The sequence below is a fragment of the Lynx rufus genome, unplaced genomic scaffold (assembly GCF_022079265.1).
Source record: "Lynx rufus isolate CCGP_SWC_20201006 ecotype Redwood Valley unplaced genomic scaffold, mLynRuf1.p SCAF_13, whole genome shotgun sequence".
NCBI lineage: Eukaryota > Metazoa > Chordata > Mammalia > Carnivora > Felidae > Lynx > Lynx rufus.
Genome location: NW_025814827.1, coordinates 41,834,836 through 41,851,144, shown reverse-complemented (window position 1 = coordinate 41,851,144; position 16,309 = coordinate 41,834,836). Strand labels below are relative to the sequence as shown.

The 16,309-nt window shown below is 33.8% G+C and overlaps 1 protein-coding gene across 1 annotated transcript; it reads left to right on the top strand.

The window, feature by feature from the left end:
* Positions 1 to 2,911: 2,911 nt before the first annotated feature.
* On the top strand, positions 2,912 to 3,853 carry LOC124508137 (olfactory receptor 4L1-like). Its single transcript, XM_047074553.1, has one exon. It carries the CDS (start codon positions 2,912 to 2,914, stop codon positions 3,851 to 3,853), a length of 942 nt encoding a protein of 313 aa, XP_046930509.1.
* Positions 3,854 to 16,309: the final 12,456 nt, after the last annotated feature.

The following is a 16,309-nucleotide window of genomic DNA, read 5'->3' as shown; positions in this document are numbered from 1 at the left end:
AGTCTTTTTCTATTAATTGTAAAAGTTTATTTTTTAATCAGGAAAATATTTATAATGGCTATTTTGGCAGAATTTGAATTTTGCCTATAAAAGTGAATATTCCCCTTGGGTTAGATAATGTAGGCATGGCCTAATTCTCTCATAAGATTATTCATTTAAAAAAACCCTCAAGATCACTAAAAAGTGCACAGCCTTTATTCTTATTAAAAGAACTGCCAGTTACACATTTCCACATATATTGTTTAAGTGCATTTGTGGAAATGTATGGAAAAGACTTTGTTACTGAATACAGAGACTCAGTATTGGGCATCCCACAGCTTTTCTTCCCCAGACAAGTGCCCTCAGTGGAAAAGAGTGCAGTACGTTTCCATACTTTAGTCACAAAAAAGGCACAGAAAGAGCCAGGCTCTCCAGTCACAGGTCAAGCATCCCATTCTCAGACAAATTCCTGCTACAGAGAAACCAAACCAGGCCCTATCCACTTTTATCCAATTATTTTTCATTCCTGTTCAGCTCATCATGTCTGTATAATACAGACCATGCAAAAGTTTAAACTTTCCACTTAAGGTTTAACTGTGACTTATGTTAGGAAGAATTATTTTCTTTTTCATACTCTATCTTATTTTTGTCTGTGTCTGAGCAGAAAAATATAGATTTTAAAGATATTTTATCTTTGGTCATGTGTATAAATTGTCATAATGAATGATTTCATCTATCGTAACAGAATGGAATCCATCTATATGATGGATATATTTAATGAAGAGGCTTGAAAATAGTTTAAAAAACTAAATTAATAAATATCCATTTTTTCTTTTAATTTTCCAATTTTACATATTAAATATTACAAAATCGCTTTTATAATTCTCAAGATTTTCTCCTGTTAGTACCATAAGACTGAGAAATGCATAATTTGAAGCTATACATAACTAGTACGCAGACTCAAGTACTGCATGAAATGGAATAACAATGATGGTGTTAAATCTTTATAATGAAGACAACTAAGGTAATTACATCATTTATATTTATAGAGAAAAATACTTTGACGCTGTCTTCTTTACCAAGTCTTACATGGTAAGAATCTTCTGTGGTTCCTACTGGTTTAAGCATCCTTAAAATCATCAGAAAATGAGATAATGCTACAGATAGAATTATGTGATTGTACCTATGTAGGATCTATGGTTGTTTAATAAAATATACAAATATATTCCAAATATGTTACCCTGGGGTCTCATAACAATCTATGAGGTAGTAGAGTAGGTATTATTTCATTTTATGGAAAAATAAATCAACGTTCAAAAGTTAAGAGTATACATCTCTAGTAAATGTTGAGGCCAGGGGCAGAATTTAAATCTTTATTCTTGATTCAGTTTCTTTTTTTAATTCTGATAGTTAGGCTAAACCAAAATTTCTGAATATTTCCTGAACTACTAAGCAAAAGAAAAAAGAAAAAAAAGAAATTCAGAGTAGGTTTTGCATGCTGTGTTTTGGTGCTCCAGGACTAGAATGTGCTGTAAGTATCGTGCTTTTTGTTTGTATATGTATGAGCCTTCGCCTATGTGTTTGGTGTATATCACTAATAGCTTTTTTTTTAAGAAGAAAGAAAAACATGCTAGGACCAAAAGATCTAAATCAAAATTAAAAGTAGATAAAAGTAAGCCAACAGTGTCAGACCAATCTGGATACATATACAGGGTACAAGTGTCAAGGATGTGGGAGCCAAGATAAGAGTTGAGTCAGTCTGCACACAAGTGCAAAACAGTGTCAGAGGAAAGCACTGGGTACAATAATGATAAGCATTTAGGAGCCAAGGAAACATAAACACTACTTGTAAAGGGTTTGTTCGTTGTTCACAGACCATCTATATACACAATATAAAGGGACAAGGAAAAAAAAACTCCAGCCAAGAACCCAGCAATAATACATTCAGGAAAATAGGCGAAAAGGCTCAGCAGTGGAGGACACAAGTTTTGTTCTGAATGCACAACGCTATTCAGAAGAAGGAGGAAGAGGAGGACAACATTGATGGGAGGAGGAGGAGGGGAAGGATGAAATGAAGATGGAAGGAAGGAAGGAAGGAAGGAAGGAAGGAAGGAAGGAAGGAAGGAAGGAAGAAAAAAGGAAGGTAGGGAGTAAGGAAGGAAAGAATGGAGGGAGGGAGGGAAGGAGGAAGGGAGAAAGAGAGAAACCTGGAAACTGAGAAACATTTATGTCCTTGCCTGGAAACTTCCTAGGAAGCTTGTTTTATTATAATTTAGGGGGGGCAATAAGAACATATGATAATCCATAACCAGATTATAGCTTCAGGAATAAGTGAAATCATTGCTATACCTCTTTAAGATAAAAGGGAGGGGTGATGATATAGTATAACTGATATAATAAATTACCCTAAAGCAAGTCGCTGAAAAAAATATATCAACTCACATGCACATATCTGAATATTTTATATTAGGGAAGGGGAAAGAAGCAAAAGATCAAATACTAAGCACCATCACCACAAAGTTACACGACTGTATTAGTACCCACTTGAATTAAATCATTTGACTAATGGTTGTTTGGCTCTTTTACTCATTGACACATTGAACTCATGGTTCATAAATTCATAAACTCATGATAGAAACAACATATCAACGCGGAGATGCATTCTATACCTGCAAACACTGTTTACAAAATTTTACAATAAATTTCTTATCTTTGGTGCTTTTCTGGCTGAAAATAGATTTGGTAATGTGAATGTTGCTTAAATCAATAAATTGAATGTATTTTTTCAGAAATGTTCATCTTTTCTCTTTCTATAGGAATCAAATGCTACTTTCTATATGTTCATATCTTCAAAACTATCAAAGTTTAAATCATCACTTTTTTCAGATTTTCTACATTTTAATGACTTTCTGAAAACCCCTATATAGACTAGATGGATACAATGAATAGCTCAATGATATCAGAGTTTGTTTTGTTAGGACTCACCAACATTTGGGAACTTGAAATTTTCTTTTTTTTCATATTTTTGTTGGCCTATGCAGCTATTGTGGCAGGAAACTTTCTCATCGTGGTCACCGTAACCTTTGACTCACATCTGTACTCCACACCAATGTACTTCCTCCTTGGAAATCTCTCCTTTCTGGATATGTGTATTTCTACAATCACAACCCCTAAGATGGTCACAGATTTTCTCAAGGAGAACAAAACTATTTCCTTGTGGGGTTGTATGGCTCAGATGTTCTTCCTCCACTTTTTAGGGGGCAGTGAGATGACTCTTCTCATAGTCATGGCTGTTGATCGGTACATTGCAATATGCAAACCTCTTCACTACACATCCGTCATGAACCGTCGAGTCCTCACCAGCTCTGTGCTGCTGTCCTGGGTTGTCGGTTTTGTGCATACGATGAGCCAGATGATTTTTACTATCAACTTGCCCTTCTGTGGTCCCAATATAGTGGACGATATTTTTTGTGACCTTCCCCTAGTTCTAAAACTTGCCTGCACTGAGACCTATGTTCTGGAGTTGCTGGTAACTGCTGACAGTGGACTGTTGTCTTTCATCTGCTTCATACTCTTGCTCATTTCCTACACTGTCATTCTGGTAACTGTCCGACGTCGATCTTCTGGTGGACTCTCCAAGGCTCTGTCCACACTGTCCGCTCACATTACTGTGGTCACTCTGTTCTTTGGGCCATGTATCTTCATTTATGCTTGGCCTGTCAGCAGCTTTTCAGTGGATAAATTTCTTTCTGTGTTTTATTCAATTATTACACCTTTACTGAACCCCATTATTTACACTCTGAGAAATAAGGAGATGAAAGCAGCCATGAGTAGGCTGAGGACCCAACATGTCAGATCCAGACAGATCTTCTAGGCAACAATCATGATGATAAAGCTTTTCAATGCAAAACTCATGTACAGTACATCTCAGAATAAGTTGATATTAATTCATTTTGTTTGTAGATTTAAAAAATATACATAATGTATATTAAAAATATCAAATGTTCCATTATAACATTTCTATAACATGTTTTATTTTTTGGAAGAATAATTGTTTTAATTAAAATTCAATCCAGGTAGGGTTAATCATTTTTCAATGTAATAAAGAATTAAAAAGAAAAAAACTGGCTCACCAAGTATAGTCGGAAACCTAGAAATGTCCAAGACTAAATTTCATTAAATAAAGAGGAATTAAATAGGAATGTATTTATCTATTTTTAATTCAGAATTAGGGCTCTTTCAGCTAAATTCTCTAGTTGACTAAATGTGCATAAGATTGTATGAACTCTTCTAAAGTCTTTTTTTTAACCCTGTTTTTTTTAAACATGAAATTTATTGTCAAATTGGTTTCCATACAACACCTCATGCTCATCCTAACTCTTCTAAACTCTTTAACATTTATTCATCTTTGAGAGACAGAGAGAGACAGAGCATGAGAGGGGAAGGAGTAGAGAGAGTGAGACACAGAATCCTAAGCAGGCTCCAGGCTCTGAGCTGTCAGCACAGAGCCCAACATGGGGCTCAAACTCACAAACTGCGAGATCATGACCTGAGCCAAAGTCAGAGGCTCAACCGACTGAGCCACCCAGGCACCCCCCAACTCTTCTAAACTCTTAAACACACACACACACACACACACACACACACACACACGCACGCACAAACACATAAGCTCAGATTTTTGTGGATCCTAATATGTGTAAGAATTATTACTTTTGTTAACAAGGCAAACAGGCTAGTTTCTATGAAGATAGATCTGTCATCTACTTACAAGAAACACATATTTCTTTCTTAAAAAATAGAAATTCCACCTGATATATATGTTACACACAGCTCATTTTACCTTATTCTTTCATTTATGCTTATACACATATTTGTTCTCATGTATCTCTCAAGAATCCAGTAAGAGCATTAATATTGTGTTAATCCCCATGGACAAAGGAAAATGAAGAAGCCCCCTTATGTTCCAGGAAATAACACTACAACAAAACAGGAAGTATGCAAGCTCTCCAAGTTGTATAAAGTGTACTAAATTATAATGTTTCATCTATGGTTCATGGATATTAGAATAAAATGACATTGTATAGCCTCTTTGATATCAAATCCAAATGCTCTGCTCTCTTCTGAACACCCAGGAACATTTTTAGAGGCTTTTACCCAATTCTTTCTTCATTGCCTCTTAAGCAATATGTGCAATATACTAATTATAGATTAAAGAGTGTTTTAAAAATAGTATTTTGAGCCATGTATGCATGCCATATTTTAGACTAAAATTTTATTTTCAAAACCTAAGGGAACCAGGTCCCTAAAGTTCATTGGGTTCTTTGGGTATATTTGTATTTATTTCTTATGAATTATTTCAATCATAGAATTAAGGGTAGACATTGATATAGCATGTAGTTTTATCAAATTTCTAACATTTTGCCACATTTTAGATTCTCTTTCACTACCAAAATATTTTATTAGAGATAATCAAGACCCCAAGCAACCATCTACACCCAGTTCTTTTATTGTAGCAAAGGTCATCATTATCATCAACCCACAAGTATCATTCCTTTGTATGTTCTTAAAATCATTTCCCTCATATTTCATACATTGTGCATAAAAACATTTTGTGTGTTTTTAACTTGATATAAATGGAATTTATATAAATGTTATTATTCTAAAATGTATTTTTTTACTCAGTTTAATGTTTTGATGATTTATCTGTTTAAATATGTGCTTCTCTGGTTCTTTTTTATTGTGACAAAAATCATACAACATTTAAATTTTTTTTTACATTTTATATATTTTTAAGTGTAAAGTATTGTTACTATGTGTACCTTTTTGTGCAACAGATTTCTAGAACTTTTTCATCTTGCAAAAGTAAAACTCTATCCTCATTTACCGAAAACTCCCCTTTCCACATCTTGCTAGCTCCTGGCAAACACCATTCCAACCATCTGTGTCCAAGAGTTTGACTACTAGAGATTTATGTAAGTGGATCATGCAGTATTTGTCATTTTGTGCTTGGCTTATTTCACTTACCATAACATCTTCGAATGTTAACCATATTGTAGCATGTAAGGATTTTTTTTTCTTTTGTAAAGCTGAATTCTAGGCCATTATGTATATATGCCACATTTTCTCTATCCATTCCTCCACTGATGGATATTTAAGTTTTTTCCTCCTCTAAGTTATTGGGAATAATGCTGCAATGAACACAGGTGTGCAAATATGTCTTCAAGATCCTGTTTTCAATTCTTTTAGATATATACCCAGAAGCCAGATTGTTGTATAATATGGTATTTCTACTTTTAATTTTTTGAGAAACTTCCCATAGTTTTCTAGAGTGGCTGCACCATTTACCTTCTTACTAAGTGCAGAAGGTTCCAATTTTTCCACATCTCCACATCCTTGCCAGCACTTGTTATTTTCTGGTGTCTTCTTCTTTTTATTTTGATAGTGACCACCCTAAGAGGTGTGAAGTAATACCTCAGCGTGGTTTTGATTTGTACTTCTAATAATTAGTGATGTTGAGCATTTTTTCATATACTTGTTGGCTATTTGTGTATTTTCCTTGGATAAATATGTATTCAAATCCTTTGCCCATTAAACTGTTTGTTTGTTGTTGTTGTTGTTAAATTATAGAAGTTCTTTATATATTGTGGATATTAACTTTTTTATTTTAATTTTTTATTTGAATATAGTTGATACACAATGTTACATTGTATATAATTTATAAATATTTTCTTCCATTCTATGGGTTGCCTTTTCACTACATATATATATAGCGAATATATATGTATATACTGTGTGTATATATACACACACACACACACACACACACACACACAAATTACATGAAAGGAAAGCATCTTCACTCCTACAGATTATATTAACACTTTGTGATGTTTATAAATTTATAAAATTTAAAATTGTTACATTTAATTATCTTTTCCTTTAGGTTTATGATTTTGTCTTTTATGTAATACATCTTTACATTTGATAGCCCAAAATATTCTTTTCTTTTTTATAATTTTAAACTTTTCTCATCACATTTAATTATTTAATCCAACTGGAAGTTAAATTTTATATTGGTATCTGATAGGAATCTACTTTATTTTTATATGAATATAAATTATCATCCAAATACCAGCTACTAAATAGTTTCTCCCTACTGATTGTTACCCTTGCCATATGCCGAGTATCCAGGCATCCATTCCTGGCCTCTGTCACCCCTTCTAATGGACATTTTATTTCTCAAGGAAAACACTACACAATCTTAAACATAGTTGCTATTTGTCATAGGGAATCTGCACCCTCAAAATGCTCTACTTTAAATATATCCCTGTTCTTGTCAATCAACTCATTCAGATGATTTTAGGATAACTTACCAAATTCTAGAGAAACAATTTAGAATAGCAATTGAAATCAGAATTTATAGACTTAGAAAAAATTAACAACTTTGTAATTTTTATTATTCTAGTTCATCAGTGTAGCATATCTTTTCATTTTGTTATATTTTATTTTATAATATATTTAGTGATATTTTAGTAGGTTGGATTTAATTTGGCTAAAACAATCAGTACAATGCTGAAGGGAAGGCATTTTTTTAACCCTGAATTTACAGCGTTTGTTCACAAAATATCATGGACTATATTTTTTAAAATTAAGATATGTCTCTTTTATTAATTTCCAATCTTTTAAAATCATAAATGATTGTTGAATTTATGAAAAATTTATGCACATTTTGAGATAATTGTATCTTTCTTCATTTAATCTGTTACACTAGTGGATTGACTTAATATTGTCAACATGTCCTTGAATTTGTACTTGAAGCTCCAGTTTGTAATAATATGGATTTTATTTTGCTTTTCATCTTATCAGAATTATTTTACCAGTTGTTTCTGTTTTGGTTTGTTTTAGAATTGTTCATTGTGTAACTTTCTCTTTCTATTTTCTGAAAAGGTTTAAAATACATTAACGATAGCTCAGTTTTAAAAGGACTATAAGCTCTTTCACCTACCACCATCTTCTCTAAACTCACACCTACTCATTTTCAGGGAGAGCTCTGACTTCATCTGAGAGAAGCCTTCCCTAATCCTGCAAACGTGAGCAGAACTCTGTTGCAGGACTCCAAAGCAGCCTAGATTGCTGTTTTTTATGTCTGTCATACTGTAAATTATTTAATCAAATGCTTACATCTATCTATATTTCCCAATAGAACATAAAGGAATCATGAAGTCAAGGACCATGTCTACCGTACTCACTGGAACATCCCTAGCACATGTCTGCCATACGGTAGTTACTTAATAAACACTGCTTGACTGAGTGACTAATTAGATTTCAGGTGTCACTGACTTACCTTGTCAAATACATAAGCTCATTCTTCCTTGTAATTTTTAAGGGAAATTGTAGCCAAAATTTGAGAGACACTCTTCTTCATAACAGGACTTAATTAATTAATTGCTTCTTTATATCATGCAGAGAGGAAAAGATTTAGATGTCATTTATCAGTCGTTTTTCCCTTTTCTATAGTATCCTTTATGTAGCATCGAGATAAAAACAATGCCGCAGTTTATTGTACATAAGAGTCTATTTATTTTTATCTTTTCTTCCTAAATTAATTCTTCACTGAAATGATCTCATTCTAAATATATTTATTCCCCTTTAAATATGACAATTTCCTTATTTTATAAATCTATGTGCATTAATTTACAAAAATACCGTTCTATTTTCTTTTCCTCTGAATACAATTCATATTGTTTTAATACAAAGAGAGTTCATCAAAGCATTGTTATTCAAAGCATTGTTATTATTCACTAGTAAACTCTCGTTACTACCTACTCATCAAATGATGGACAGCTAAACTGCTTATGATTTCCTATTACCATAAATGATTTCATGATTAATATTTGTCCAACAGCCCTATGTAGGAGTAAGCATTTCTCTGAGATAAACACCCAAAAGAAGCAAAACTGGATAATAAAGCATTTACCCACATAATTTCACTAAATATTACAAACTGCTTTCCAGGGTGACTCTAATTCCAGCTACACAGCAAGAATTCCCATTGCTCATGTCCCCACTAAAAAATTTACTGTAATTAGCCTTTCTAAATTTTTGTTTAAATGTAAAAGAATATCTTGTTGCTCTAATTTGCCTTCTTTTTGCTTTTTTTTTTTTTTTTTTTTTGGTTATCAGTGAATTTTGTACCCCTCTCATACCTATTAGCTATTCAAGTTTTCCTATGGCTATTCTTTTAAGATTCTGGCCGACTTAAGTTTTTGAGCTTTTCTTGTTGATTTGCATGCTGTACTTCTGCACTGTTCAATACAGTAGCTGGTAACATATATATCTGTTTATTTTTAAGTTTTTATATTCATTTTGAGACAGAGAGAAAGTGCAAGTCGGGGAGCGGCAGAGGGAGCGAGTTCCTTCCAAGCAGGCTCCACTGTCAGCACAGTGTAGAGCCCAACTAGGGGCTGATCTCACAAACCACGAGATCATGACCTAAGCTAAAATCAAGAATCAGACACGTAACCAACTGAGCCACCCAGGCACCCCTTATATGTCTGTTTAAATTCTAAGTTGAATGAATTAAAATAAATAAATTAAAATAAAATTGGAGACTAACTCATATTAGTCTCCTTCAGGTGTTTAATAGATATATGTAAATAGTGGCTACCAAATGGGACAAGACAGGTAGGTATAAACCATTTTCATTATCATAGAAAGTTCTATTTGGCAAAAGTGATTAGATATTAATATAACTTTAATTAATAGATTACAAATATTTCTTTTGAATTTCTCATGCATTACTCTTGTCTCTAGTTTCCTTGACTGGATAAAAATTTGTGTTCAGGAACTTATTAAACGTTTGTCTTTTTATTCATTTAAAAAAGATATGATTATAAGAAATTCTTCCTCAACCATAAACCACACAGATATTCCTCAACATTTTCTTCTATTATGATCATATTTTTCACATTTTTGTGGTTAAAATGTGCCGAAAATGGTTTTAACCACATTTTGTGGTTAAAATGTGCCGAAAATGGTTTCGGCAGACCACCTTTGTATATTTGAAAGGTAGGGACCCAAATTTATTCTTCTCCTCTTAGTACCACTAGTCTCAGAAGCAACTACAAATCAATCTGTCCTTTCTTTACTGTTCTGCTTGGTCATCACATAAGTACGTGTGTGTGTGTGTGTGTGTGTGTGTAAATATGTATATATGTGTGTGTATATATGTTTATATGTACATTGTATATGTATATCTCATATGTACACTCTTACATATATGTATCTCAGAAGACATTTGTATGCATATACATACATGACTTGAGTTTTCTACTCAGTTCCATCTATTCGTCTTTTATCATTACCTTATTATTTTTGGTGCTCTCACTTGACATATGGTTTAATATCTAGTTGATATGTTCACCCGTTTTGTTATTCTATTCACAGTTCACTTAGAAAATCATGCACCTTTATGTAGGTTTCACTGTAAGCTCATTTAAAGTGCAGCTAAATTTTGGGGCATGAGCAGCTCAGTAGGTTTAGCATCCAACTCTTGACTTTGCCTGCTTGGAATTCTCTCCCTCTCCCTCTCTCTGCCTCTCCCCCACTCATACTTACTTTCTCTCTCTCTCTCTCTCTCTCTCTCTCTCTCTCTCTGTCTCAACATAAATAAACTTAAATTTAAAAATTTAATAAAAAAAGCAGGTAAGAATACATATATTTAGGACAGTATTTAGCAGTAGAATACATATATTTAGGACAATACTAATGTCATTGCTATGTTATGTCATTCAATTTATGAGCATGATATGTCCTTCCATTTAATCAAAATGTAATCCTTATCTCCTAACAGAGGTTTTAATTTTTTCTATAGTATCATCCATATTTTCAACTTGCAAACATAATTTTAAGTTTGCCTATTATAGGTAATTAGTAAAGTTCATTTCTGCTGTAATATTAATAATATTTAACAGTGCTTTTATAGGTACATATAAAGGTATATAGTATAGGTATACAAAAAATATATTTGCATATATAAATCTATGTAAATATAAGATAAATAGATATTTACATATATTAAATTATATGTGTATATAGATATAATTATATGTGTATATATTCATATGTATATAATACATATGTGATATATGTATATTATATGTATACACATATATTTTTATTTCTGAATTTTGAGAGTAAGTTCTAGACATAATGCTCTTTTACCTCTAGCTACTTCAGTATGTATTTTCTAAAAAAATGTAATTTTCAAATTTGGAAATGAATATTAATATGATATGGATGTCTAATCTATCAAACTTATTCCTTTTTTTGCCAATTATGGCAATAATGTCCTTTAAGAAAAGAAAGTATGTGGTCCAGGACCAATCCAGGATCACAAGTTGTATTCCAATGCCATGTCTCTTGTTTTAAAGTAATCTTCAACAATTCCTCAATCTTTCTTTAATTTTCATGCACTCACTGCCTGTAAGTAACTAATCTCATTATTTGGTGGTTTGTTTCCTATGTTTAATTTTGCACAAATGTGAAGCTATATGGTTCCTTCCCCCCTTATTTTCCTCTTTGCTTGCATACTATAGACATTATTTTGGTCATTTCATTTGACACTGTATCCTAGAAATGACAAGTCACATGACCTCCGTATCAGGTCATAAAGATCTTTCCCATTCTTCATCACAGCTGTGTGTATCAAATATTCTACTAAATATAATGAAAAAAGAAAAGAAAAGCAGCACAAATCAAATGTTCTGTGGCAGCTTGTCACACAACCCTCACAAGCCCTCATCTGCCTGGGACTAAAGTATTCATGTCAGATCAGGGCTACCATATGCTTCAAGATATTCTCATAAATTTTACTCTAGTTTCTCAGATCATTCACTTTCTTCTCATATCGGTGTCACCAGAGTTTGACCTCAATTAAAGAGTCTATATTCACTAATATCTGGATGCCAATATATCAGGGATGTCATTATTTTGTTTTCATAGTTACATTATAACAGCATCCTGTATGAATTCCATATTCTCTGCTGGTGAGGTTTGATTCAAAGTACAAACACTGAAAACTTGCTCCCCATCTCTCCTATCCCACTGTAGGACACTTAGAGAGGGATTGAACCACATTTAAATTCTAGGGAAGTAATCCGATCACATCTTCCCTGGGGTAAGGAGGTGACATGTTTTTGCATTAATATCTGAGTTCATTGCAAATGATTTATATGTAGAGAATTCTATGTTTTGTGTCTTCTATTAAAAGCTTTGAACACCTTCACATTTTGGTAATCCCATTAGTGTAACTGCCTTGCCAATAAGGGATTTTTTTAAGGATATATTTCCTGGGGCACCTGGGTGGCTCAGTTAGTTCAGGTCATGATCTTACGGTTTGTGAGTCTGAGCCCCACATTGGGCTGTCTGCTGTCAGAGTGGAGCCTTCTTTGAATCCTCTGCCTTTTTCTCTCTTTCTCTCTCTCTCAAAAACAAACATTAAAAAGTCATTTAAAAAATAAAATAAATAAAATACAATAAAATAAAATAAAAACTATATTTCTCAACCAGATTCACAGCCAAGATGCAAGTACATGACTTATATTCCATCCATCTCATATCTCTATCCATGGGAGAGTTTTACAACCAAAAAAATTTTTAAAACTTAATGGTTGCATAGCCACCTGAAGACAAGAGAAGAAAGTAAGCCACCAGCTCTAAAAATATCCCTAATCTCCCTAGTGGTCTCACCTCATCTGTCCTTTCAAACTGTTACTGCTCTAAAAGATGAAACCATCACAAAACACATTTTTGTGAAGCATTATTCTCTCAACAGACAGAATTCCCAATAGAATCACCTACTGAAGATTCTGAGAATTTTCTAGTACACACTACCTGATACCAATAGAAACTATATTCAGAAATCTAGGTTGGAGTTTATACATCTTATCAATCTGATCCTTCTAAAAGAATTATGAATTCAGAAGATTCGCAGCCATCTAGAAATTTTCCCATCTCAACACATTGCCTGTAACTGTCTCTGAACTGGTAAGCAAAAGAGATGTTGCAAAGATAATAAAGTCAAACCACTTGCCTGTTAAAGCTCACACAAAATAGCAAATGTTAGCTGAGTTTGTTATAATCAGTAGTGAAAAGCACACTCAGGTTTGGAACGATGTGTCAGAGATTCTGGATGAGCTAGAAAGAAAATTTAAGTCAGAGCTATGAGAATTAAGAGCGATAATTTACATGAATTTCCTAAAAACATAATATGGCAAATAGCAGAATCTCAATAAATGACTGCATTTGTCATTGAGGAAAGATTTTTTTGCCAGGCAGCATGCTAGGAGCTAACATGACAATAAATAAATTTTAAAAATTTATAGTCTTTGAAGAAAGATATATATTTCTATATATATACAAATAATTATATCACTAGGTACCATGAGGGCACAGAGATGAGAAGCATTAATTATGACTCAACTTGTTAGGAAAAGATCCACTGAGAATTTTATGTAGGCATTAAGGACAAAGCAAAACAGTGATAAAGTCAAGAGGATTCATTTATGTAGGTCCATGTATCTCTTCTTGATATGGAGTTAAATTTCCTGAATCTATCTTTTTTACAAGCCTTTTCAAAGAGAGTGAGGCTGCTTCTAAATTAAGCTATTAAAACTTATAGCCAGCTATCAATAACCCATGCTAATTTAAGAAAATTTAAGCATTTTTGTACCTAAACAGATAGCTTTATTTAGGGTTTTCTTTTGATGTGGTTGTTTAGACTACACCAGCTCCAATAAAGAAATTATAGGAGATGTATTGCTGATCTTGGAACTGTTCCTGTGCAGCTAGAAAGAACAAAGAGTTTAGAAAGTATAACACGATGCTATACAATACAGAACCTGCATAAACAACCAAAATGAGATCACCTGGGATCAGCTTAATTCCAGTGACCTCACCCATAATTACCTCTACTTCCCTGAGCCTGGGCTCCCTTTTCTGTATGATGTGCTCAGCAGCCCTGTCCAATTCCTATCCTCAGTGGGAAGAGCAAAAATTCATCACCCACTTTCTTTTCGTTGTATATTGAGCTAGAAAACAAAGAAAGGAAAAGGGGCTCTGGAAAGACTGACTAGGTCAAAGTAAAGAAAACAACAAATTGGACCTTACCATTTGAGGAATGAGGAAAAGAATGGGAGTCAATAAAAGAGCAACATAATGTTTATAGTTGGGAGTGCTTGGGGAAGGCAGGGAGGGAACAATTACTGGGACTGGAGAAGTCTTCGAGCACTGAGGAATCTTGAAAGCTGACAGGTGTTAGTTCCATCTAAAACTATGAATTCAGAAATAAAGTTTAAGCTCCTCAAACTCTTGTTCATGTTGCTATATTGACCTTTTCATGAATCAAAAATGTTCTTAATGGCATTTAGAAAGGTGAATCCTTTCCAGAAGGTTTTCAATCGACTTCTCCTAAGTCCATCAGAGGAATCACTATCTGTGGCAGTTATAGCCTTATAAAATGTATTTCTTAAATAATAAGACTTGAAAATTGAAATTACTCCTTGATCGCCAGGCTACAGAATGGATGTTGCATTGCCAGGCAGGAAAACAACATTATTCTCATTGTACATCTCCACCAGAGCTCTTGTGTGACCAGGTACGTTGTCAATGAATAGTATTATTTTGAAAGGAATCTTTTTTCCTAAGGAGTTGTCTCAAAGTGAGCTTCAAGTATTCAGTAAATAATGTTGTAAACAGATTTGCTGTTACCGGGATTTGTTGTTGAAATTATAGAGCAAAGCAGAGAAGATTTGGCATAATTCTTAAGGGCCTTCGGATTTTCAGAATGGTAACTGAGCACTGGCTTCTACGTAAAGTCACCAACTGCATTAGCCCCTGACAAGAAAGTATGCCTGTCTGTGAAGCTTTGAAGCCAGGCACTGACTCTCCCTTCATAGCTGTCAAAGTCCTAGATGACACCTTCTTTAGATATAAGATTGTTTCATTTACATTGAAATTCTGTTGTTTACTGTGGCCACCTTCATCAGCTGTCTTAGCTAGACCTTCTGGATAACTTTCTGCAGTTTCTACATCAGTACTCGCAGCTTCACCTTGCACTTTTATGTTTTAGAGGTAGTTTCTTGCTTTAAACTTCATAAACCAACTTCTGCTAACTTCAAACTTTTCTCCTGCAGCTTCCTCACCTCTCTCAGCCTTTCTAGAATTGAAGAGCGTTAGGGCCTTGTGCTAGCTTAGGCTTTGGCTTAAGGGAATACTGAGACTGGTTGGATCTTCTATCCAAAACTACGAAAACTTTCTGCCTACCACCAAAAATGCTGTTTTGCATTCTTACTATTTCATGTGTTCTTGGGAACAGCACCTCTAATTTCCTTCAAAAACTTTTTCTTTGCATTCACAACTTGGCTGTTTGGCACAAGAGGCCTAGTTTTTGGCCTGTCTCAGTTTTCAACATGCCTTCCTCATTAAGCGTAATCATTTCTAGCTTTTAATTTGAGGTGAGATGTGTGACTCCTCTTTTTACTTGGACACCTAAAGGCCACTGTAGGATTGTTAACTGGCCTAATATCAATGTTGTTTGCCTCTGGGAATAGGTAGCCCTGTGGAGATGGAGAGAGATGGGGGAACAGTTGTTGGAGCAGTCAACACAAACATTTACCAATTAAATTTGCTATCTTATATGGGTATGGTTCATATACCCCAAAAAATTACAATGAAAGCAACAAAGATCAATGATCTCAGATAACCCTAACAAATATATAAAAGTTTAAATATTGTAAGAATTACCAAAATATAACACAGAGACACAAAGTAAGCAAATGCTGTGGCCTTAATATCTAGTGGCTCCCATTTCCCCTCTTGGATCTGGCCTCATGATATGGAGAGATGCCCAGTGTGAACATTGTAAACAAGAGGGGTCTGGAAGCCCCGCCTGAGGGAGGGGACTTCATTTGGAGACAAATGCAGAAAATCTATGTCCAAGGCCTATTGTTTGAAACAATCAAGGTCACAGAAGAAACACCACTAGGGACCCTAAAAAAAATAAAAACCATTTTAAAGGAATAGTATGGAAAACTATATGCCAACAAATTACATAAATTATATAAAATGAACAAATGCCTAAAAGACACAATAAGAAATAGAAAATCTAAAGAGACATGTAAGAAATAAAGACATTTTGTTCATAATTTTAAAACTTTTCAAAGGAAAACTCCAGGCCCTGATGGCTTCACTGATAAATTCTCCAAATTTTTAAAGAAGAAATAAGACCAATTCTCCAAAAATTCTTCCAGAAAATGGAGGAATGCCC

Coding starts and splice junctions, on each gene's coding strand:
- LOC124508137 (XM_047074553.1), top strand. CDS start 2,912: ATGGATACAATGAATAGCTCAATGATATCAGAGTTTGTTTTGTTAGGA.